Source organism: Pecten maximus, chromosome 6 (genome assembly GCF_902652985.1).
Source record: "Pecten maximus chromosome 6, xPecMax1.1, whole genome shotgun sequence".
NCBI classification, from domain to species: Eukaryota; Metazoa; Mollusca; class Bivalvia; order Pectinida; family Pectinidae; genus Pecten; species Pecten maximus.
Genome location: NC_047020.1, coordinates 18,103,993 through 18,131,514, shown reverse-complemented (window position 1 = coordinate 18,131,514; position 27,522 = coordinate 18,103,993). Strand labels below are relative to the sequence as shown.

The following is a 27,522-nucleotide window of genomic DNA, read 5'->3' as shown; positions in this document are numbered from 1 at the left end:
AAAGCCAGGTGATTGCAGTTCAGAGCAGTGTCGGGCATATAGGCTGTCATATGCTTCTATTCACGTAATTTGCACTATGACCTACGCATTTTAGCTATATGTTATTACTCCATTACGAAACACGTACACCACAATTGATAGGACGTTTGTGTGGTCCGTCCATAGGTGCGTTTAATTATGTGTAATGACCCCTAACGAACATCAATGGCAATGGATCATGAGGATTATCTTCTGTCGAGGCTACTAATATATGACGTACCTTTGATGATAGTTCGAATGGTTCTGCCTATCTTTCCTTATCTCAGGTGGAGGTCAGAATCCCCCATAGTTTGAAAAACATGTAATTTCAGTGTCTCATATTTTCGAAAAAGCCTACAGCAACGGAAGTTACGCGATATCTTTTGACTTTCAAAATTGCATTTGAAACTTTGTATTTAGTAGTAAATGGAGGAATATTTTTGTTATCCTTGCTTTCAGTTATTTTATGCTTTAGAAGTTTAGTAGGGATATTAGACATATGTACCAAAACTTTAATCAATACTAGTCTCCAATGAATAACAAGATAACACGAAGGCAAAGCATTCTTTCTATTGGAGCCTCAATCCCGACGCATGAATGGCTAAATTCAAATGTTTCTGAGAGGAATTATCTTATCTTAAGTTAAACAGGGAGACAAAGCCAGATCAAAATGTACGATCAGAATAGGTTCTAAGTACGAAAGCTGCATCAGTTAGGAACAAAACATACATGAAAATAGTGGTCGAGTAAAATTGGATATATTTGTATTGCTTACATGAGCCTCTACATTACAAAACGTTAAAGGTCATCTAGTTGGTCTGATGATACGTCTTATTTCCCTATAGTATTTAGGGCTTGGAACATCAGCATCGCCCTCGGTTTATCTTCCATTCACCTTTAACCGAGTTTCGTGTCATTGATTAGCGTACATGAAGGTTAATCCTACAGAAATTGTGTCAATTAGTTACAGAGGTGTTTGTTTATATATCAGTAAGAAGCTATTCAGACGTAACAAAGATTCGAGAAATCTCGTGTGTATGGTCGTGAGGAGTATACACACCAAACGTCAGAGCGGATAATAAACAACACTGCACTGGTGGAATCTTGTAAACATCAGGACCCATGAATAAAAATATCACATACACATAAAATCAAACAAACAAAAGAACATCACACAAACATACTTTTGTCAAATGAAGGTCACCTGTATCATACATAACACGATGTCACTTGACAAATACAGGACGCCTGGAACAAACATAACACGACGTCACTGGACAAAACTAGGACGCCTGTATTATGTATAAAACGTTGTCATTGAAAAATCACATTCAAGGATAAACATAACACGTCTTTAGCATACTCTGGGATCACCAGTGCTAAAAGATAATCCCGACTTACGACGCAAGTACAAAGTGTTTACTGTCATCCCAACATAGGAACAGAATTTAAAAAGAGGTCTGACAAGTTCGGTCTTACGTTTAGTAAGATTTATAAGAATAAGAAGACACAAACAATTGCAAATCTCATTTCTATTCCAAAGCATTGCCGATGTCCAAAGTATTTCTAGTAATCAGTTCTAATGGACATGCTGAATTAGCTTCATTTTGTCAATGGCCGTTTTACGACCTGAACAACTGTTTTATTATAGATAAAGAGGTACGGCGCATATTGGCCTGTTTTGACCTAATGGTGACCGTTTTCAAAATCATTAATATCATTTTTTGACATAGAGCGCATCGGAAGACCAACTTTTGCAATGTCTTATTTTATTCTTTGTACAAAAAGACAACTAAAATCCTATTCTTAAAAAGTGGTCCTCCGATGCGCTGGTATAGAAAAATTGAGAAAACGTAGTTGATAAAATATTTTAATTTTCGCATTAACTAGACTGACTATAAGAGATAACATAAAGTTCACTATCCCGTAAGTCCGCATAGTTCATATGGTAGAATCATCGTTTAGCAAGCCAAAGATTCCGAGTTCGAATCACCAAGATGTATTTTATTCATATTTTGTTATGTTTCTAAGAAAAATACCGTTTAATTTTTCTTGGTCATATCTGAAAGACTTTTTATTTATCATTAAATCCATAGATAATATAAAATATTTAGTATCAAGATATAAATGTTAAGATAGAAAAATTTCACTTGTATAAAAAAAAGAGTGAAATCATAACAGATTTACTCCATATCATTCAAAGTAAAATGTAAATGAACTGCATTTTCGACCACAGGCATACATGGATGAGTAGTGCAAAATTCATATTTAACATGTCAATTTAACTTTATTTCATATGGTATTGATTGACTGCATACATATAATCCGTTCACAACACACAGCGCGTCAATGGACCATGACGATCTATTTTGGTACTGTTTGGAATCACTGGGGTCACATGATATTTTACCTGTATTTTTAGCCCAGACCATCGGTGTACGTTGCCTAGGTCAGGATAAGCGGAAAACGACCATACCTCTTTGCTCGTTCTTTTAATAGTTTTAACAGTTATGCCATGGAAGTCACATAACGTGCCACTGTCTTACCCGTAATGTATTTCAAAATTAGAATAAAAGAAGAAAAAAAAATGAGATGTAATTGTATATATAGGCTCATTATGTCTGAAATTGATACATTGAGGAAAAACTCGTGTTCTATTGTCAATATTCTATTACATGTTGAGAAGATAATTCTACAGACTGGTCCTGAATAGTGCTACATGGATACCAGCCCGGAAATCATTGAATAATAAAACATATGTCGTTGCATTTTGTCTGCACGGAATCATCCAGAGTAAACAGATAGCAACCATAAGTCCTATGTCAACATGTACTAAGGGGTAGCATGGTGAGTCAGACAGAGGCGAATGCGATTGTTTGTCTGGGGGGGTGAACCAAGGTCATACATGGACGGGTGTCTATAGGAGGTTACACAGGATAGACAAAACACAGAAAGAGAGTAGACAAGAAAGCTAGGAAGTAACCTACATATTAGTTTTCTTTTTATTGTAGTAGTGGAGAATACAAGTTCAATTCTGCGATGTTTAAGAGCCCAGTATTGAGTATTCTTACGCAAACAGGTTAATGATTAATCTTATTGATTGCCTTGTATATAAATACTCGGTTCGTCTTCCCACTTTGTACAGGACGGAGCTACCATACCAGCCGTCTAGCATATCTGCCAAAATATGCCGTAGCCAAGCAAAGGAAGATAAAATACCCTCCTTCAGCTTTACGTTACTTCCCAGCCCAGATAGTAAGGGGAACCTGCTTTATGTTTTTATATCGTCCTTCCAAGTTTTGCTTTCCGTCATGCAATCCATTTAGAGGCTACCGATCTGTATTTGTTTGGTATATGTACATTACCTAAACTATATCATGATAACTACAAAATTAACAACATCTTCTAACTTTGAAAACGCAATTTTCTTCAGTTTAAAGAGCTCACCAAAGTTCATATAAAGGCCAAGGTTCTTATAAAAATCTGACAATATGAGTCACAAGTGGATACATGATAGTTCATAAAGCAAATATTTGAGTCTCGGTAACTTTGTGTTGTGCATTCATTTCGTAAGTATGTTATAACGAATGATTTAGGTGATGTAATCAATTGTCTTAAGAAATAACATTTATTGCCCATTATAATGTTAAAAAAATATTGAGTTTTATCTGTTGCAAATGTTTTGTCATATTGCTGACTTTTTATTATATATATATATATACACTGTATATGAAATTAGAAATGTTAGAAGATGTAAATTATATTTTTTACCATTTTACGAAGAACTTGTAAGAACTTCCTAAAGCATTCATTAAAACTGAGAAGAGTGGGTTTGTATCCAGTATAATCTAATAGTCTACTTTATATTGTTAACCTTTGCGGTGTTTTTGTATATATGTAATGTCATCAGATAACGTATGTTATTAGACCTGATCAGCTTTTCATCACGTGATAATCCCAAATATAGACTATGGTTATCGTTTAGGTAGTTTTGTATGACTATTTTTCCTATTCAAACATCAATGTTTTTGTCAGGGATGGAAAAATACGAAAGATAAGTGCTGAATCAATGTGGGATTTTTTTACAAAGCATTCTTTTTCTATTTATCATGTAGTTATTGATGGACAAGGGCTATATATTGTTAAACTAGTTAGTCAGTGTCGATTAGAGTTGTGGGGACTGTTGTGTTAACTAGTCTAGTCAGTGCTTATTAGGGTTGTGGGGACGGTTGTGTTAACTAGTCTAGTCAGTGCCGATTAGGGTTGTGGGGACTGTTGTTGTGTTAAATAGTCTAGTCAGTGCCGATTAGGGTTGTGAGGACGGTTGTTTTAACTAGTCTAGTCAGTGCCGATTAGGGTTGTGAGGACTGTTGTTTTAACTAGTCTAGTCAGTACCGATTAGGGTTGTGAGGACTGTTGTGTTAACTAGTCTAGTCAGTGCCGATTAGGGTTGTGAGGACTGTTGTTTTAACTAGTCTAGTCAGTGCCGATTGGGGTTGTGAGGACTGTTGTGTTAACTAGTCTAGTCAGTGCCGATTAGGGTTGTGAGGACTGTTGTGTTAACTAGTCTAGTCAGTGCCGATTAGGGTTGTGGGGACTGTTGTGTTAACTAGTCTAGTCAGTGCCGATTAGGGTTGTGAGGACTGTTGTGTTAACTAGTCTAGTCAGTGCCGATTAGGGTTGTGGGGACTGTTGTGTTAACTAGTCTAGTCAGTGCCGATTGGGGTTGTGGGGACTGTTGTGTTAACTAGTCTAGTCAGTGCCGATTAGGGTTGTGGGGACTGTTGTGTTAACTAGTTAGTCAGTGCCGATTGGGGTTGTGGGGACTGTTGTGTTAACTAGTTAGTCAGTGCCGATTAGGGTTGTGGGGACTGTTGTGTTAACTAGTCTAGTCAGTGCCGATTGGAGTTGTGGGGACTGTTGTGTTAACTAGTCTAGTAAGTGCCGATTGGGGTTGTGGGGACTGTTGTGTTAACTAGTTAGTCAGTGCCGATTGGGGTTGTGGGGACTGTTGTGTTAACTAGTTAGTCAGTGCCGATTAGGGTTGTGGGGACTGTTGTGTTAACTAGTCTAGTCAGTGCCGATTGGGGTTGTGGGGACGGTTGTGTTAACTAGTCTAGTCAGTGCCGATTAGAGTTGTGAGGACTATTGTTTTAACTAGTCTAGTCAGTGCCGATTAGGGTTGTGAGGACTGTTGTGTTAACTAGTCTAGTCAGTGCCGATTAGGGTTGTGAGGACTATTGTGTTAACTAGTCTAGTCAGTGCCGATTGGGGTTGTGGGGACGGTTGTGTTAACTGGTCTAGTCAGTGTCGATTAGAGTTGTGGGGACTGTTGTGTTAACTAGTCTGGTCAGTGTCGATTGGGGTTGTGGGGACGGTTGTGTTAACTAGTCTAGTCAGTGCCGATTGGGGTTGTGAGGACTATTGTGTTAACTAGTCTAGTCAGTGCCGATTGGGGTTGTGGGGACTGTTGTGTTAACTAGTCTAGTCAGTGTCGATTGGGGTTGTGAGGACTGTTGTGTTAACTAGTCTAGTCAGTGCCGATTAGGGTTGTGAGGACTATTGTGTTAACTAGTCTAGTCAGTGCCGATTGGGGTTGTGGGGACTGTTGTGTTAACTAGTCTAGTCAGTGCCGATTAGGGTTGTGAGGACTGTTGTGTTAACTAGTGTAGTCAGTCAGTGCTTATTAGGGTTGTGGGGACTGTTGTGTTAACTAGTCTAGTCAGTCAGTGACGATTAGGGTTGTGGGGACGGTTGTGTTAACTAGTCTAGTCAGTGCCGATTGGGGTTGTGGGGACGGTTGTGTTAACTGGTCTAGTCAGTGTCGATTAGGGTTGTGGGGACTGTTGTGTTAACTAGTCTAGTCAGTGTCGATTAGAGTTGTGGGGACTGTTGTGTTAACTAGTCTAGTCAGTGTCGATTAGAGTTGTGAGGACGGTTGTGTTAACTAGTCTAGTCAGTGCCGATTAGGGTTGTGGGGGCTGTTGTGTTAACTGGTCTAGTCAGTGCCGATTAGGGTTGTGGGGACTGTTGTGTTAACTAGTCTGGTCAGTGCCGATTAGGGTTGTGAGGACTGTTGTTGTGTTAACTAGTCTGGTCAGTGCTTATTAGGGTTGTGGGGACGGTTGTGTTAACTAGTTAGTCAGTGTCGATTAGGGTTATGATGACTGTTGTGTTAACTAGTCTAGTCAGTGTCGATTAGAGTTGTGGGGACTGTTGTGTTAACTAGTCTAGTCAGTGTCGATTAGAGTTGTGGGGACTGTTGTTGTGTTAACTAGTCTAGTCAGTGCCGATTGGGGTTGTGGGGACTGTTGTGTTAACTAGTCTAGTCAGTGCCGATTAGGGTTGTGAGGACTGTTGTTGTGTTAACTAGTCTGGTCAGTGCTTATAAGGGTTGTGGGGACTGTTGTGTTAACTAGTCTAGTCAGTGCCGATTAGGGTTGTGGGGACTGTTGTGTTAACTAGTCTAGTCAGTGCCGATTAGGGTTGTGGGGACTGTTGTTATAACTAGTCTAGTCAGTGCCGATTAGGGTTGTGAGGACTATTGTGTTAACTAGTCTAGTCATTGCTTATTAGGGTTATGATGACTGTTGTGTTAACTAGTCTAGTCAGTGTCGATTAGGGTTATGATGACTGTTGGGATTATCTAGTCTAGTCAGTGCCGATTAGGGTTGTGGGGACTGTTGTGTTAACTAGTCTAGTCAGTGCCGATTAGGGTTGTGAGGACTGTTGTTTTAATTAGTCTAGTCAGTGCCTATTAGGGTTGTGAGGACTGTTGTGTTAACTAGTCTAGTAAGTGCCGATTAGGGTTGTGAGGACTGTTGTTTTAACTAGTTAGTGAGTGCCGATTGGGGTTGTGGGGACTGTTGTTTTAACTAGTTAGTCAGTGCCGATTGGGGTTGTGGGGACTGTTGTGTTAACTAGTTAGTCATTGCCGATTGGGGTTGTGAGGACTGTTGTGTTAACTAGTCTAGTCAGTGACGATTAGGGTTGTGGGGACTGTTGTGTTAACTAGTTTAGTCAGTGACGATTGGGGTTGTGGGGACTGTTGTCATGTATGTACTTGTCTACAGCTTAGTCAACACAAAGCTTATGTGGAGGTTAGTGTTAGAATATGAGCTGTGCTGTTTACTAGTTCGTTAGTTAGTTTTTAATCTAAAATGTAGACGTCGTTTGGACAACACTTGATATACATTAAATCAAGTTATAAATTCAATATGTATATGAACTTAACCATATGTCTGCCCAACCATTCGCCGTTTCACGCTGTTGCTTATTGACGTGCTGAATACAGATACGTTTTAGATACAGTGTAATTATAGCGTCCGATAATTAACCACATAAAGTAATGACCCAGTACATTTCTTTGTCATTTATTTGTTTAAAGGCATAACTTTGTCGGAATGAAAGAACAATGTTTCTCATTGTACGTTTTGTCAATGGACTATCTATATAAATTGCCAAGCAATCCACTTCTTTCTTAAATATACCCAACATCCTGTCTCCAACCCATCTTACTAGTAACACGAGCACATGGCGATTTATTTATTTATTCATTCATTTATTCATTTATATCATAAACCTAATACTTTTGAATATGTAACATATGTTCCTCTGCATTGATTGAAATAAATCAAAACATGTCTTTACTTGTGTATCTGTATATAAAGTCGATCAGGTATGCACCGGATCTTTTGATTATTATTAAAGCGTGCAACTGATGGTATTTGGTAGGCAGAATATAGAAAACAATAAATTATCGATCTTCAAATGTAAACTTTATTTTATTGATGTATTTATTTTTATAACAAGTTATGTCACCTTCTGATAATCACTGTAAGACTTGTTCACCCGGATGGAAGCGCACGAAGGGTCTTACTGTGGGAGGAGTACCCGGAGAAAACTCATGTGATCGGGCAGGTGACCCCAATACCTTCTCAAATCCGATCAGGGAATCAATCCCTGGTCACCTTGGTAACCGGCATGTACATGTGTATTACACTGCGCCCCTCGACCAACCTTAAAGATTTTTAAATGTCGTTTGAATATGATAATATCCCTTTATTTGTTTTAAATATTATATATTTCCTGTTACAATTTGTTACCTGAAATACTCAGTCTTATCGTCGTAGGATGAGGTCAATAGGGGCTTAGGTTTTTGTAAATGTATCATTTCAAAAGTCTGTCCACAAACAATGTAAACATTAAACGCAGTGATGCTGTTGTTTTAAATTACTCGTGTACTAATTTGTTCCGGACTCGATTCCTTCAGCATGCATATTCAGCATTCTAACTCGCCGGTTATCAATCAGGCTTCAAAGAAATGTTATTTGTGTTTTCATTGATTTAGTTTTTAATTCGAAATCTTATTTCTGCCACTTATATCGGTCATTCCGTTCAAGATTTAAAGTGATCAAGTCTAAAGTCATTTTTTTTCCAAAGCACAATCCGCCTCTTATTTTTTTCGTTACATTATAAATATTCATATATATTCATTATACTTACTAGACTCTTCTGCATGTAAATGTGTATTTGGAGAAGGCGTATAGAGTTGTTAAAACTAATCCTTTGTTGTAAGGTTGACAATATATCCTTTTTGTTAACCCCTTAAGCTCTATGAAGTTAGTGCTTTCTGGTAATGTTGAATAATTTCAACTAGTTCCCGTTAATTCATTGCGACCAACATTGCTTTAAAGATTATACAAACACCAATGACGAGGCTAACAACAATTGTCTATTGATATCAACCATGGTGTCGTAGCTTTGTTTCTTACATTCACCCAGGTTAGAATCCAAGCTTATTGTAAGCCATGATACTTATCTCTGAATTTATTTCACTCAGGCCATATTTAAAACCCCACATGACCACTGTATATTGTATAGCTTAAGTGACCCCAATTATTAACATTTGAAAAGGAAGGCCATGAACTTTAGTCTAGAATGTGCGCATGTAAAACGTGGGCGTACGACACTCAGTTATTCGAGGTCAAGATAAAGACCCAATGTCGTCAACATGTTTTTCATTCCCACTCGTAGAAGGTATCTACATGATAGATATCATTCCATTTATCTAATGCTTACTTTCTATCGGCAATCATTGGTTTGTTTGGTTGGTTTTGTTTAACGTCCTATTAACAGCCAGGGTCATTTAAGGACGTGCCAGGTTTTGGAGGTGGAGGAAAGCCGGAGTAGCCGGAGACAAATCTACCTTTAGCTATTTCTAGGCCATGGTCGTAAAATCTGTACTTAGTGAAAATTTTTCTCAAATTAAAACCAGACAGATTTACGGGGAACATGTTTATAGTAACCCATGTTTATTTATTATACAGTTGATATATCAATGTTTCCGTCTACAATGTTTCGTATGTGCTGAAAACCTCTATATGTATAAAGTACAATCTTTGCATCAGATACTAGGAAAACCACTGTAATAATAGCTCTCGTGTATAAGTGAGACCTCGATGTAATGCCCCTCGTTTTCTAGACAGGAAGCTCATCATATAATGCCCCTTGATTATACAATAAAACCTAGGTATTGCTCTTTTTTATATAGACATGAAACTCATCACATAATGCCCCTTGTTTATACAATAAAACCTAGGTTATTTTCCTCGTTTTCCAGACAGAAAACCCATTATATAATGCCCCTTGTTTATACAATAAAACCAAGGTAATGTTCCTCGTTTTCTAGACAGAAAACACATTATATAATGCCCCTTGTTTATACAATAAAACCAAGGTAATGTTCCTCGTTTTCTAGACAGAAAACCCATTATATAACACCCCTTGTTTATACAATAAAACCAAGGTAATGTTCCTCGTTTTCTAGACAGGATACCCATTATATAACACCCCTTGTTTATAAACAATAAAACCTAGGTAATGTTCCTCGTTTTCTAGACAGGAACTTGTTTATACAATAAAACCCTCGCTAATGTTCCTGGTTTTCCAGACAGGAAACTGACGTCCCTTGTATGTAAACGATAATCTAACTCAATATAATAATTCACTGTATTATGGAGGTGCTATTCGATATCTTCTAATCAAAATACCAGGAATACAACTGCGACAAATGTTTATCTTTACACAACCCAAAATCAAGATGTATTTGTGTGAGATACGGCATAACTCCATCTGCCAGGATCCAATGTTCTTAAAATACCCTGCCAATCCCGTAGCAACTACGAGTTGTAGATGGAATGAGCGCATATTTGTTCGTCCGTGAATAAAATGAAAACAGCAAACAATAACCAGTCGCCTATGTTTCCCCTGCCAAACCCTATTGATCTTCAGGTCAGTGAAAAAAGGTCAAGGGCACTTGGGGTCATGCAACAACTGACTTTACCATAACAAGAAAGCATGCATTCAGTTGGTAGGTCGCTACAGTTCCTTGTGGTTACTTGCCCCAACTTTTCTTTGAATTTTTGATCGTATATCAGAATATTTTCAACAGTAAAATGTGATGATGCTCATGGCTAACGCCGACTGTTTCAAACTTCTCTTTAATGTATACTGACCTCATACAAATATATAACATGATCTAAAACAAAGTGAGGGGGGGGGGGGGGGGGGGGCATAGATATATTCCCTCCTCTCAAAAATACAATATATACTTCCACATGTTAATCAGATATGTTGAACCTTTGACCAATGGCCACATATAATTAGAACAAAATGGGACTAATACATGGTATAGAATATATATTCTTTCACAGTTATGAATTATATAAGTGCAATATATACCAAGAGAGATGTTGACGCAGATCTATTTAAGCAATGGGTAATATGGGGTATAGAAATTTTCATCAATTATTGAATTTTGAAGTATATTAAGTGAACCATTAATCGAATCATTAATGTCACATATCAATATTTAAACAACAGTAAATCGGTTCTACAGCCATATTCACATGAATTCAGGATACCGTATAATCTAGCAAATCATTTCCTTTAAAGCGCCAGCCCTGAACATGCTGCGAACAAAACAGTGTTCGTAACACTATTACACAAATTGTTAGGGATGTAACTCTGTCATTCAATAACACTTCATTGATGTTTTAAGCTCCTTGTCAGGGTACGTTCGGTATTTTTCCATGGTAATCTAGGTCATCACCTACAAAGGACAAATGTGACCAATCAGCTATGTTATCGCTAAATCTATAAATACCTGACAAATCTGTCGTCTTTTTCTTGTCTGCTTAGCAGATTTTTAAGGTAAATTCAGATAACATCTGATTAAATAGTTTCGTGCATAGATGATGTTTTGATATATTTGTTTACGTGCGGGTTTTATTTTGTGACGACTGTAGAATAACAAAGTACAAATTCGTAAACAAATCTGTACAACTTTTCTGACATGTTTTGTTTTGTTTATTTGTTCTTTTTTTAATGGTAAGGAGACGTAAAATTATACCAAGCCTATTGCTGAATTGTTTTCCATGAACAGGACAAACACTGTTTTACGAGATCTTGATACTGTTTTGATGTTATGGCAACTTCCTGGATGAAGTATAGTTATGCAAAGCCAGCAGGTAGCTTTGGATTCAATATGGAACTTTGTCAATACAAATGTAGATGTTTCCTTTTGTGTTTTCAATAGTACAGCGACATCCTATCTTTTATTCTAGATAAGTACACTGCATAGAAGTGTTTGCACAAGAGGTACAACATCTGTTGTGTTCTCTGATTAAGAGAGGAAAACCTGGTCAGTCCATGATGTAATATTGGCAGGCTGATAATGAAAGAACGATGATTATTTGCTAGCAACCAATTACTTATTTCTATAAGGTAGAAATATCGTTTTATGCGAATTTCATTTATTTTGCGAGTAGTACTACGATATACGGGTAATACCTCGCTGATATAGAAACGTTTATCCAGTGTTATGTACCGGGTGCGTGTGATACTATGATAAAGCTATTACCTTAAACATTTCTATTGGATTATACCTGCATTTCTTTGCATAAGATCGAGCTCTCGTTCAGTTCACGTGATCTCATTTTACATTGTGGTTCAAGTACTATAGACGTGATGAATTCCGTCACATATGTCGACTAATGACGGAAAAGCTAAAAAGTTTTCAAGAGATACAGATCGATGAAGACTATGCTCTCATTTGGAAACATTTACTTCCTTGTGCGATATGGAGTCAAAAGTGTGTGATGCTTGTTGAGATATGCCTGGTGTTTTTGTTATTACCAACTTGGTTACTAGTTTTGTAAATGTGACTTAACTCTGAGTTGAGGATGATTAGCATTTTGAGTGTCGTTGAAGAAGCAGAAGACGCTTACACTCTCGAAACACCTGGTCTTATTCTCCTAGTACCTTTCCAATTGTCTCCATACATAACTATATATTTTTGTTCGTATTTGTCATCGTTTTATCGATTTCGAGTTAAAATACTGGCTTCGTGTTGATGTGGGTATTTTCTTTTGGTTTGGTCTTTTCCGCTGGCTGTATCGATTTCTAGTGCTAGTGGTGTCCTTGTGAGTTGAAACTTAGTTGACATTCACAATGGCTCTTCCTTCGTTTGAAAGACTTACGATTGATCCATACAAGAATTCGAAGGCATTTTTGTCAACCATCAAAAGAAATCGGCATATTTACCAATCCTTCTTGAACTCTCTCTATTGTGCTTTTTTATAAATATTTGAACAATCATATTGTCGTGTTTTCAATAAATTATTCAGATAGTATCGATAGATGAACAATATCAGTCTTATTGATACCTACAAGATCATAATGGTAAAAGAGCTCTGTTGGCTTTCCGAATTTAGATTTACGGCTTTATGTTCACATAAAATAGCGGTTAGAAAAACCTATTATTACAAAACGATGACGCCTTTTACAAAGCAAGTAATAACAACTAAAATATCTCAGAACTTTCAGATAGGTGATTAATGATTATTCAATTGCTAAGTACTCTGCACGAAAAAGCTGCATTGATTTTGTTTGCCCAGAATATTTGTCTCGGGTTCCTTTTTTGCATTTACTAAGTCTTAAACTGAACAGAGTTTAAGTAGTCTTTAACAAAAATCAGAGTAGGTTAAAAGGTTTTTTAGTGAATGGTCAGATAGTATCCTGTTTTGTAGACCGCTAAATACTGGTCGTTGACCTAAATATGTTGTTAGTTTATTTTGTACCAGAAAAACAACTCCGATAGAAACATACCACGTGGTCTTTTGTACCTGGATTAAAGTATTGCAGATAATGAAATGGGTCAACACGTATTTTGGAAGTCGGTTAAACCTATCCTAGTTAGGCAATAAAATACTCACTTAAGACGGGATTGTTTGTTTAATACTTGAATATCAGCCGATACTTGCTAGTGTTTATACAAACAGTCCCTACTATTAGTTTATATGTGGATGTGAACATGTTTATGGTAAGGCAGCATTTCGAGTATTTTTTAAGAATTCAGTTGAAATTATGGCTTCAATCCTTTAGGTCTTTAATTTAAGGACATACCACTTAACGAATCCCGACACATGTGATTCTGTATTTTCCATTAAAATCTGTTAGTACACTGTAATACTGAATAATATAGGAATATTACACTGCATAAATATGCTTAAAGTGCAAGAAATATAGTGCTTTTATGAATAATATAACCTAATATTAGAAATAATATATAGATAATATAAAATATCTAATACTTACTACAATTAATGTAAATGTATTTATTTTCCCCTTCTTTATCACTTATATATTTCGCAGGTTGTTATTTCTTCATAAAAACAAATTGATATGAACAAAAGATAGACCATGTATTAAGAAAGTTTCTTTTCAACTTTTTAATGAACGCCACCTGCCAGATTCATCTAGGTCACATGAAACAAATGTCATGTTATCAAAACGATAAACAAGGTAATGACAATTGCTCGCCAGGTATCCGTTAACATTTACTAGTATCGATAAAGTCGCAGTTTAACAAGTCAGAAGGAAAGAGTACTGCCTATGTTAACAAGATCCCACCAGCTGTAGATATAACGGCGATGATGTCACCGAGCACAAACAAATTTATCAATTTCTATGCATTGGGTTCACCGAGATATTGACATCATATTGAGATAATCAGAATATGAATAGAACGATAGTTGAAATAATATCAATAAAGTGTATCCTGGCGACATATGTTGTATTTTGTACATAGAGTATCTTAACCTATTTCCTCTTTCAGCTTACTCATTCATTAGTCTCCCGGTTAAACAGACCCACTAAGCCCTATAAATGTGTTTCATTGTCGCGAGCCATTCCGACCTAGGTACTATAATATAGGGTGATCGGTTCTATAAATAGTAGTGCTGTTTAAAAAAAAAGTCCAAACTTTATTCAATAATAGAACGAGTACAATATCAAAAATATACTGAACATGCCGTTAATTGTTCCATCAAGATCCACACTAATTTAATGTGGAGATCTAGTAGTTTGTCCGATACCATTATAACTATCTATGAATTTTATATACGAAATGCATTTGGAGCGCTTGAGAAAATGCCACTCTTTGAAATTTCAATGTTAATTTCTTTAAAAACTCTTCTCTCAAACCAAAACCAAAAACCAAACTTGATCGTACATTAAAATAACTTATTAATACTTCTAAAAACGTTCCTATATAGTAGTGGTAGTGCACGTGTCGCTGTTGACTTTGACTGATATAATTACGATATCATAGGGTTTGTTTGCCTTAGTTGATCGGTGTAAAAAAACGATTATAATGTATTGAGGTAAAGAAGCTCAGTTTTGGTTAATGTTCACATCATATATGTCTATGTGTAACGCGACGCAGGAATAGTATCGGACTGAAAGTCTGTGTTCGGTCTTGTGGATTTCTAAAGACTGTGTTAAATATCTACTTATTGAGTTGAAGGTTATCGGTTGGTCCTATAGGTGTAATCATGTTATGTTAGATATCTACATATAATGTATGATTAATTTTCATGAGACATCTTCATATTGAGATGCAGGTTTCCTATTGATAAGCTTAATTATTTTCTATTAGATATCAACTTAATGAACGGAAAGTCTCTGCTGGATCCTACAATGAAAATCATAAAACATCAAATATATGTTTATTTAGAAGGAGGCCTATAGGTTAAATTATGCTGTGTTATATAACTACTGAATACATTTAATTATGGGGTGTAGGATAACGATTTAATGAACTGAAGGTCTGTGGTTAGCGGCCTATAGGTTTAATAATGGTGTGTTGGGTGACTATTTTGGGTTGAAGGTTTCTGATCGGTTTAATAATAATATATTAATATCTACTTGTTCGGTGAAGGTCTTTTATTGATCCCATATATTTATAACAAAGTTTGATGCATTAGATGCCGATTTGTTTAAATATTCTATGTAGATATCTACTAAAGCCGTTTTCACTATCTTCACCACCATGGAGGTGTTATGTGGCAAGCATCTATCATGACTAAGCCCCTTCAGCATCTTTATAATGTCATATGATTAAAATCGATTTCTTTCCACTATGGAAATGGTGATGAAGTGTACGGTTTTACCCAAGTTCAATCTTTTGACAAAGTACTAACACTTTATATATAGGTATATATATATATATATATATATGGATATACATTTTTTTCATTTTGAACAATACATTATGGTCAAAGTTCATATTTTACTCATTTTGTTTATCTAACCTAAATGCACGGTTGACGTCTGCCTTGGTGAATGCCATTGACCCTCCTGAGTGAATGGAAAATTACCGAGGAGCCACGGTGGGTATAGTGTCTATTGTGTGGTATGCCGAGTGTAGCCGCACACAGCCAGTTGAACTATCGGTGGACAGACAGATCGTACGCTAAATTTTAACAAAGAAACTGCTTGCCGTGCAATCTATTTTACAGTCTTTAAATTGGACATATGTTAAAAGGTTCAGTGTTGTCTTCGAGTCTACTACATATCTATACACTGGTATCATCGCGAAAATGTGAGTATTATCTTATTTTCATGTTCACATATGGTAGGGTTCTAGCCTCGGTTTCATCGACTACTTTTTCCTCTAACGGAAACTGAACGTTGTTTTTACGCCTGGTTACTTCTTTTTTCGCGCCATATATGTCTTGCTTTGTGTAACATTATCACCGTACATCTGAACACGTGTATATTTATAAAGTATGGGGAATTAAGGTATGTGGTTTTGAGCTCAAAAAATAAATTATGTTGATTATTGCATATTTACGATCGTATCAAATACATTAAAAAGCGAGAATTTATAAATTCACTTAACCGTTCATAAAACATATATACCATGTATAACGTACACATACCATTATTCATATTTAATATCAATTAACTTAAAACGTAAAATAACCAATTAGCAATTAACAACAGAAACACCACTAGTGCAAATAAGAACAATATCACAAATTTGAAAAGTCACGTCATTGCAATAGCTTACATATATTGCAATCTATGTAAAGCATGTAAACATATCAATCTAAAGAATCGTCACAGATAAGAGTATGTGTTGAGAAGACAAATGATTCATTACGTATGATTTTGTTCCCGATTTACCACCTACTGTACTAATAGACTACAGGTTTTTGTGCATTTAGAGTACTACCGAAAATGGTTAAATATTAATTCTAATTTGTAAATTTTCTCATTCATTGAATATTAACTTAAACTGTTCTTTTATTTTTACATGTTTTTTTATTATTATTTTACATTTTTACATTATCGAAACATAGGCATCATATATAATGATAAAATTTAGAAGATAAGTATACGCAAAGATCTGATGAAAAATTGTTATCGTGACAAATACAAATCTACAACTTCTCCATCACAATAGTTTTTTTTATAATTCAATCTTATATGCTATATCGCTTATTTTTTGCATGTCATTGGACTTAGGGCCTGGTAAATATCAATTATATTTGACAAAGTATAAATATAATCCAGATAAACATCAATTTGATATATCATGCTGATTTGAAGGCTTAAATATCTTTGTACATCCAATTTAAAGGCAGAAATGAAAGATACCGGAATTTCAGGAGGTTTAAATCAACCGCATATTGACCACGCGGCATAAACTCACCACATGTTTGCTAGGTTCAGGGTAGTTATATGACATACTGAACACACTATTATCAGATTTGTACTACTGAGGACATGTTCTTATCTATTTTTGCTAATAATAATATTCTTTCAGCATGTTTAAACTTTCAACTACAGGTGTATATCATTTTTGATTTTTGACATTTACCTTAAAATGTTAAGATTTACATTCGCATGTTTTTTTTAAAATTATTTACTGTATTCGAGAAGATTAACCATTTGAAATTTATTTCCAATTAGCGAATATTTCAAATCTGTAATAGATATCAAGCTACATATCTGTTATATACCTGACTCATATCACTGCTAAGATTTGATGTCTAGACAAGAAATTATATCAATTTACATGTAACCAATAATATGCTTGTACGGTAAATAGAAAGTTTATCATTGTTTATATTGCAAAGTAATCATAAAGAGACATATGCTATTTTCAATTTCCTTAAAATAACGAGTAAAATCAACGTAAAAATAAAATACTATGGAAATTGTAGAGGTCAAGCGTTTAAATAAATGTAATGTAAATGTAAATCATTCTTCGTTATGCATTCAATGAAATAAACGTGATATGTGAGTAAACAACACAATACCTGTACGGTAACCAACACGGATGCGGGTTGGCAGGTGTACCTTTTTGACGTATAAAAATAAAAATAAACTGTTCTTTAATTTATAACTTCCCGTCTTTCAAAAAAAAAATACACATCGGCAAACAGATCTTTCGTTTAAACCCCAAAGCCCACTTACAGCGAGCTGTATTAGCTAAGAACAGTATCAGCTTAATAATACTTGCAGGTAATTTTAGACATTGGTATATTTATAGGCAATAGGCGTAAAGAATAGCAGTTTACCAACTAGTATCGAAGGGAATTCCCTTAAATGAAGATATATTTAAACTGGTGTACAGAAGTGTTTGAGAAGTATCCGTCTTAGACGTTACCTGATTTCTGTGTCAATAAGCTGATAAAGGACTATACATCACTATTCAAGTATACGGGACGAACCTGTTACGCCATCTCTGACTTCTTATATGTTATTGATATCGCTGAACGTTTGTGTGCCGTTTTGTGTGATACAACCACGTGTGAACGCCGTGACTACCATGGGATTTCTAACAAAAAAGTAAAAGAAAAACTCTAAATAGTTTCTGAAATGAATTATAGACGTGTTTGTCACCCTGTCATGTACTGTATAATTATCTAGTTTGCTCTATACAAGAGATCTATTGGAAATAATGAAACACCTCCCTCTGCCTTAAAATGGTATCCTGCAAAATAACGAACTTAAAATACATTTTCTTTTTACAAATAAGTACCCCTGGATTTGTGTAGTCTAGTTAAGCGATAGAGCAAGGAAATATAGTATATCCTGTATCATTATAATAAAAACTTGTCACATATTTTAATGGATAATTATTTGATGTTGATAACAGCAAAACCTTCCTCGATGAATTTTTTGTTCGTTGATTTTTGGGAGGTTTTTCCAACAACACGTTTTATCAACTTCTCACACTGTGGTATTTGTATCAGTTGACAGGTTATCTGGCGTCAGGAGCTTAAATAACTCACGATGCAGACATAGACTAAGCAGACAAAATGCAAACATGCAGTCTAATTCAATCGTATGTGTAGCAGTACATAATGTTAGGCGCAGGAACACGAAAATATATTATATGAATATTCTCAAACACTCACAGAGAATATTTACAATAAAACAGATAGTAGTCACAATTATATCTCGAAATCAAAGACTGGGTTAGGTAAAAAATCAAAATATATGTTATCCTATCTTTTTTTCACCTACGTTCTCCTACCTCGTAATGACATTAGCAATTTTTTTGAAAAATAATAAATATTTTGTCTTGTTTTCTTCTAACTGACAGTAATGGAAATGTCGGGTTGCTTTGGCTAAACTAGCAGTTGAAAGGGCAATGGGGAAAAAAGCATTATTAAGATTTGACTTATTTATGCTTAAGGAAAACACAGACTTCATTTGACTGCGGACAGAAGTAGATAATGCAGTGGCAAATTAGGAGAAACCCCAGGTTCAGTTACAATAACATATTTCGGCGTGAATCAATACAGAGTTATATTCATGATTTCAAATCCTTTGTCTCGTAAATTTGTTACATTTGATCGCCATACCGACGATATCAATCTTGAGAATACTTCTCTGAACAGCCATACAAAGAAATAAGTTAATCGGTTGTTAATCTGTTAATACATTGTCAGCCCGTTGCCTCTGCCTACGGCATTAGTGACACTCCGTGACTTTGCATTGGGCAACACGATAGTCAGCGCCACACAAATAACAAAAGCTGTATACGGAAACGCAGACACAACATAAAGTCACAGGACATGTAAGTGTCTTTAATACAAGCTTTACGAAATACATTTATGTTAGTAATTCCACAGTTATGTACCATGGAATCAATTATGAGATGATATTTCTGCATGCGGAAAATTCCTGTTGTATATCATGATTACATTGTCGCAAATTACGTTTTATAACCATATCCATTGTCTAATATCTGGCGTGATACCCCGGCTGTGCTTGGTTCTTTACTCTAATGGACAAATCAAATCAATAACATAACTTAATCCATGTTAACATGCCTAACAACCAACCAATTTATAGATCATACAGACCTACTGTATTTCATATATAACCCTATATAACAGAGGCCGTATCAGCCATGGGAAAATTATTCCCTGACTCCGCTGTCATTAAATGTCCACTATACATCTCGCAGAAACAATCGATACGTGCTAGCTCTTAGTCACGACAAGTTCGCCCATGTCTCAGCATAGCAGCATTATAACATGTGGAATTATTTTATATGATATATTTTTTTAAATAATATGATTTATGAGTGTTTAACACATATTGGAAGTATTGTCACGGGTAAAAGCTCCATTATATTATGTTTGTGATTTAATTTTCAAGTTGGTCCGCATAAAGGACTTACGTTTATTATTATTGTGCAATAAAGATGAGTCGTACAGTAAAATTAAAAGCGTTTGCAGCTTGAATCCTACTTTGTTGTTATTTGTTAGCGGAGTTCGTATCCATAAAAGGATCAGTGGTAAATGACCCTCATCGTCCTGGAAGCTACTTGACACCTTCTTCCTGTTTCTGTTTTTGGGGTTTTTATTTTTTATGTTTTTATTTACACCACGATTGAAACTACTCCGCTGGTTTTTGTCTTGAAATATCAAAATCACGTTTTGGCTTTAAACAGTGATATTTGAATAGAAGGCAGGGGCTCAGACGCGTCTTTTGTATGCTTTTCTTTCATTTACTCCTTTCTACCAAACAGAAGTGATTATTATATAATGCTACGTTAAATTCAAATTAAAACTTTTAACACTCTCATAATTCCAGTAAATCGCCATGAGATGAATGAGCAATTCAACTTTTTTTATGAATATTTCAAAACATCTGCAAATGGCAGTTTGGCTACTTCATTCTACCATATAAACCAAGAATATGTATTTAAATAAGAATTTCGACACTACACGTGTTTCAGATATCGCATGATTCATACCAGTTTGATAAATTCAAGCTTTTGTTGTACATGCATAGTAGCAATGTTTATCGAAATTATCACATATATAAATACGATTCCGCCATTTTATCATATAATCTATAAATATAAATCTGATTACAAGCAGCTGTTCATGGCTTTATTTGATACACGGTAAGCATACATGCGGGGCACGAAGTAAGCGAAGACATGAACAGATGATTTTAATCAGATAGAAACCAAACATGAAAATTAAATAAAAGCTTGATTATCATATAGAAATGTATAATAATGGTAATACACCTCAAACAAACCGATTCTTACAACATAGGTACAGTGGAAAATCTTAAAACACGATTGGAAGAATTTTTATTGTTTATAATGACTTTTACATTTTTTTTCGGTGCCCCTTTTCTGTTAGATCTACTGTCCTGGTCTTACTTATTCTTTATGCCACTTTTCTGATGTTCCAGAAAATGAGTTCGGAGTCAAATAGCTCTGGCGATAATAGTATCGAAATGATTAAACGTGGAGAGAACCGAAGTACGGAGACAGACACGAGAGGAGGCTGGAAAGGCCGAATGGACTTCATCCTCACATGCATTGGCTATGCTGTCGGGCTTGGCAACATATGGAGGTTTCCATATCTCTGCTACAAGAGCGGAGGGGGTACGTAGCCAGATATAAACGGGTCTGTCCAGTACCAGCATATTATCACGGACAAAACAATCGAACACAACCATGCTAATTTCCATAATTTGCTGGCACATATTGGTCACTGTAGTATTGTACATGTTTACGAATCCTTACAAGTTATCTTACGTTAACTGAAATGCATACATATGGCCAGGGATAAGATTTAAGAATACGAAACTATTATGTTAATTAGTGATACGTTATTTTCCTGCGACAGGCATGCGAACCAGCATCACAACAAAACTTGATCGGATTTCTGTCCTTCTATATGATATACTGTATCATGTTTTAGGCAAAACAAAATAACACGCACATCAAAGGCGTTTATCATTTAATGAATTATTTCGGTTAAAAACATTGCGCAGGTGTGTACATAATTGGCAAACAGTATAATAATAATGAAGGATGTTACGCTCTACTAGGTCACACTGAAGTGTAGATCAAGGTTGTTTCAGATTTCCTGTTGATGGTTTACAAATCACAGCTAGCTGAACATCGAGTTTCCACTGGTTCTATTATAGCAATCTCCATATTTATTTGATACTTTTCAGGAATTGCTTGTTAACGTTAACAAAATCATGAGACATTGAATGAAAGCACAGACATGTGATAATTTTCATAGATTTTAGAGGAAACTTTTATTTCTAACCCAGACTTTTTTGTTGCACTCAATGAAACAACGTATTTAGTGAAACTTAAATACTTGGTCGTATTTTAAATAAGATCTAATATATACATTACCTTTCTCACACTACAAACGAAATTTCATTTTTATCATCTTAGAAAATAAATCAATATACTGTATACATATATTTGGTCGTTAGTTTATGAAACCTAAACATGCTTTTAAAAAGTATTTAAATATCATTTAAATTGTACAACAAGAAATGTATACTCCCTTGTAAAATTAAATTCCGAAAAGAAACGAAATTTCGAGGAAATTACAGTTTTGTGTAAACAAAATCTCAAACCTTTAGAGTTATATCAAAAACTATCTTTAACTGACCATTGTATCACTTTTTCTTGAGACTTGTGCATTAACCTCAGTAATGATGATTGATTTTATCAGTTTGTTTTATATGATGTTTTGACTTTCAGGTGCATTCTTCATTCCTTATTTTATATTCCTGCTGTTATGCGGTTATCCACTTTTCTTTATGGAGGCTAGCTATGGTCAATTTAGCAGTCTCAGCCCAATAACCACATGGAGAATGAGTCCACTATTCAAAGGTACGTTGTAGTTGTCCTAAATGTTATATATAGAAATGCGGTGTTTAATGGCACTACTTTGCAATTTCGAAAAGCATTGGTAATTGGATTATATACAAACGATTAAGTCAAAGCTTTCGTAAAATCTCAGGATAGTTATTAACAGTATTAACAATTAAATTTTCATGTTCTGGCAGAAAATACATACCGAATTTACATTACTGTGTATTGTATTATATTTTCAGGTGTAGGGGTTGGCATGGTGATGGTTTCCGGGTTAGTTTGTGTTTATTACAATGTCATTGTCGCTTGGACTCTTTACTACCTTTTTATGTCCTTCCGGGCTGTGTTGCCATGGAGTAGTTGTGGAAATGACTGGAACACAGAAAATTGCGTAGATGGATCTGAAAGAGTTGTAATAAATAGCACATTGAGCAACTATACTGTGAGCACCATGTCCAATATTTCAAGTCATATCATTACTGCAAATGGCTCTCTTACACTCGGATCTGCAAAGACAAGCCCAAGCGAGGAATACTGGGAGTAAGCATTTTTAGTTATTTTCAATAAAGTTGGGAAATGTGTTTGAATATATAAACACCAAACCAATTTCAAACTTAAATAATAATCTGAGATGCAGATATGTATGCACCCTTAAAGGAACATCCGGGAGGACGATTTTCATAATATACTCTTTTCAATGAATATTAAATTATGTCTTTGTGATAATAGGTCGACCGGTCCACCTGCAAATGTTATTAGAATATTTTCCTTTGTCACAATTACTTTGTTAACGACTACTGTTTCATTTATTTATTTTAACGGTTTTATGACACTGACTGGTCGAAATGTTAAGGATAATAATATTATTTCTACGACGGATGTGTACATCTGAAAGAAAAAATCTTTTTTAATATTATTTGTCATTTCTTGCCAGGATGATGATTATATTGTGATTAAAACTCGAGCAAAAGCATTATGCATTAACTCCTGTTTTGTAAACAACAAATACATTGAAGGATGCAAGGAATACGAATGGTCAATATACTCATTTTATGATTATTATTTTTGCCAGAAATCATGTGCTGGAACTGTCTGGAGGGATTGAGGAAGCTGGAATTATAAGGTGGCCTCTACTGCTTTGTCTCATATTGGCGTGGTTCTTTGTTTTCCTGTGTCTATTCAAGGGCGTTAAAGTGTTGGGCAAAGTGAGTGAAATTCATAATATTGTTTTACAATAGTGGCCGAAAACACTGCTGAAATATCAAACTAAATATGTTAGTGTTAACAGAAACAAGATGAATGAAATAGAATGAAATACATTATCACGAAAAAGTACTTATCAGTGTCGTGCAGGTATGAAAACACATTACCGTAATAATAAAACGACACTTCACCCTAACATCGGATATACCTTACCTTCTTTCATTGTATATTTCAAAAATATAACTTATACAAATGTACGTTTTAGTAAATGATTTGTTTAATTCAGTCAGTAGACATCACATACTGGTCATGATGCTTGGGTATATGGTACGAATGGGTTTATCTTATCAACAAATTACACGATTTTTACAAAACCTTAGTTACCATGGTAACTGAAAGTTTCTTTGCTAGCCTGATAAAGCGCTTACATTTTCTTCAAACTCAACAGTGTGTATTGGCTGCCGTGAGTGCACCAGATTGGTTCACTTGGATCGATATCCCTGATACATTTATGTAACATCGTGTAACATCTGCGGTTTACTGAGGGTCGACTGAGTCCCCCATGTTGCCGCATTACAAATCTGCTATGATTCACCTAACTACTATGACTATTAGCTAGATTTAAAACTTAACTCAGCTGTTTGGTATTTTGCAACAAATGTTTTATTGAAACTCTTGATATCCTAGCAAATAATTCATTTGAAACAATTCGTATTCAGAATGCACTCTGTATCATAGATATCTGTAATCCATATGCAATTAATTATTTTTTTCATATAACAACATGTCAATATATTGATTTATTTTAGAACCAAAAACTTCAAAATGTATGTTTAAGGATTCTGAGGGACATTCGTTTGACTTAATCTAATGGATACCTTTATTGCCAATATTGATTATTAAAACCAGCAAATGACATTCTCATAAAAAAGAATTCAATTAATCGAGTTTTCATATTCAACGATATATTGATATCAATCCAATTACATTGTACAAAGATCTTCTATAAATAAGTAGAATAATTACCCTAGTACGCTGTTCTCTTTGATGTTCATTGAGACCAATATTATATATATAAAGTGTTACTGACGTTACAAGGACAGGTTTCCTCTCGTATGGCCTCAAACGAATTTTGTTTATAGCATACAAATCTGGTGTTCTGGTCGAGACGTACTTCTCCCGTCCTGAAAACGCTTGGATTTAAATCTTAACAGATGTTAATATATTTAGAATTTGGTTGATTTTGACCCAGCCCCATGGCATGTTCAATTTGTTTATAGACAAAACATCAGCTAGAAGGCTACATTTCGTGGTATCTAACCTCGCCTTTTTGTAAATATTCGGAAGGTTTTCTTTAGATTAAAACTTGCTGTGTTTCCTTTTCCGTTATTTCCATATTTTCGCGACTGTCGATTATGTTCTTGTGTATTTACTCCATGAAATAGCTTTGCTTCAATTGTTCGATCTGTTCAGTCTGATAAACAATAAAAAAAAATTGACATTGTGATTTTTGTGTTATTTGGCTGAAAAATTCTATCGATAAAATGTGATAATATACCTCTCAAACCTCGAGTCATATTCTGTTAACATTTCAAAGATACTCTTGGAAATTATATAACTAGCAACTGTTTACACTTGTATTTCAATAACATTATAATCTAATATGAAAATGAAATGTTATGAAATGTTATATAATCTCTATCTATGATATGTATTTCCTTTCCACACAGGTGATGCATTTTGCTGCTCCTTTCCCATATTTGGTTTTATTGGTTCTTCTAATCCGAGGTGTGACATTACCAGGTGCTATGGAAGGCATTAAGTTCTATGTTTTCCCTAAATGGGAGAAACTTGGAGAATTCCAGGTAAAAAAACTACCTTTATTAAGATCCCCGTTTGCTATGTACCTTACCTTGTTATATTTTTCTTGAAAGTGGAATAATCAACTACTGAATAACAAAGACAATGAAAAACAATCGGGTTCATTCTTCTATTTGAATCAGTTCGTATTCTAGAACCTTTGACAAGATATTATAAAACAAACGGTGTATTCTTCTTGAACCTTTGAAAATAAAATGATATTGTTGTTGGATTTACCAATATCTAGAAATTGTTTCAGAGGAAATGTAAATGAATGGGATATTTGTTTCCTTTAAATATGATATTATCAACCGTTTGCACACACTGCTATGTAAAATGTAGAAGCAAATTTTGCAGAAGATTTACGGTAAACGCATAAAAGATCTATCCCAGTCTCTACGTACATACGAGTACAATAAACAAAGCCTTGTTCAGCTGATAAGAACACAAAATTCCATTCTGTCACTCTGGGCTTGCAAAGAAAATGTGAGATGCCCCAATGGCAAACATCTGTATTTCACTTGTGTGCACGTATACCTTCTAGCGATAGTAATCAAAATTAGATTACACGGACGGTCTTGTTCACGGGCTACGCACCTCACCTGGAGAATATCTTAAATGCCCTGATGTGACTTTAAAGCTGTAAGGATTTATGCTTGGTTATGGTGGTCGATCGAATTATTCAAATAGCTTTTCCCCTTTAAATAAACTGACATTTGATTTGTGTTAACGTAACGTTGCAGTTATAATCAACCATGTTGGGTTCCTGTTCCTCGTTTTATTCTTCACATAGTCTTATCTAGAGCACCATTGGAAAAAGATTACACGAGCAATGAGTAAACGTACCTGAGTGAGTAATGACACCGGGATTGTGTCAGTCGTTTCTCACACTAATCCTTCGCTTGCAGAGTTAAAGGTATGCAGGCATACGTATCAATATCTAATACATGCAACATACATATATAAATTATACTGTGTGGTAATCACCTAGGGTAAAGTTGAATGATTTGCTACACGCCTTGTGATGCACATTTTAATGAGATATAAATGTTTCATTTTGTGGAATTGCACATTGTGAGTTTGTGGTGCGGCTGGTACACCCTTCTGTCTTCAGTAACACGACTATTATTGTTGCCATTTGCAAAAATTCTTCCTTAACATCTATGATATTTTAAGATAAACTTGAAATAAATTTTGAGAAATAAAAGAGAGAGAAAAAAGATAATTAAGTAAAGTTTAAAAACAATAATAAAAGATTTTTTTCTTTCTCTAGTAGTCAGTATCGAGTGTAGGATATCAACGTCATCTGAATTACCAGTTTATAAATACCATATTATCAATATAACAATGCAATAATACTACATAGTAATGTAAATGATTATACAAAAAAAACCTGATAATACCCAATCAAAACACACAAATACTGATCCTCTCTTAGTGCCGACGTTTTCTCTATCATGTTGAGTACTGAGTCTCCCTGTTCAGGTATATCAAACAAGCTTGTTTAAAGGCATTTAGCAGACAAAAAAAAAAACGCACCAGAATCGTGGCAAAATTTGAGAATTTTCAATTTTCCATTTATAGGTATGGGGAGATGCAGCCTTACAGATTTTCTACTCGGTCGGTATGGGATGGGGAGGCATCGTCACTATGGCCAGTTATAATAAATTCAGTAATAATATATACAGGTAGGTATTTGCTGGAGTGTTTATCTCTATGTGAGGATATTTCCGTGTAAATTTTGTTGCTATAATACGTTAATATAGTGTATGAAAGCATGTTCCGTGTTGTTTTACTCGCTTATCAACAAAATATGACATCGCAACTTATAAAACGTAAAATGGCTACAGCTAAGTATGTTTCCATCGCGAAAATTCTACACCACGTATTTGTTTTCAACGCGAAAATTCCACATCGCGTCTATG

General features: G+C 35.1%; 1 protein-coding gene across 2 annotated transcripts in view; it reads left to right on the top strand.

Moving 5' to 3' along the window:
* Positions 1-27,522, top strand: part of LOC117329123 (sodium- and chloride-dependent glycine transporter 2-like) — a 48,708-nt gene that overhangs the window by 6,808 nt on the left and 14,378 nt on the right. Inside the window, exons 1-7 of one of the 2 annotated variants that reach the window (XM_033886866.1) lie at positions 15,786-15,964; positions 21,100-21,295; positions 22,421-22,552; positions 22,777-23,074; positions 23,607-23,739; positions 25,468-25,602; positions 27,182-27,285. In XM_033886866.1, the coding sequence (XP_033742757.1) occupies positions 21,103-21,295; positions 22,421-22,552; positions 22,777-23,074; positions 23,607-23,739; positions 25,468-25,602; positions 27,182-27,285 (995 nt within the window). In that variant the 5' untranslated portion in view covers positions 15,786-15,964; positions 21,100-21,102. Of the gene's footprint in view, positions 1-15,785; positions 15,965-21,099; positions 21,296-22,420; positions 22,553-22,776; positions 23,075-23,606; positions 23,740-25,467; positions 25,603-27,181; positions 27,286-27,522 lie in introns of those variants that run through there. The other variant, XM_033886864.1, reaches the window with a different exon arrangement.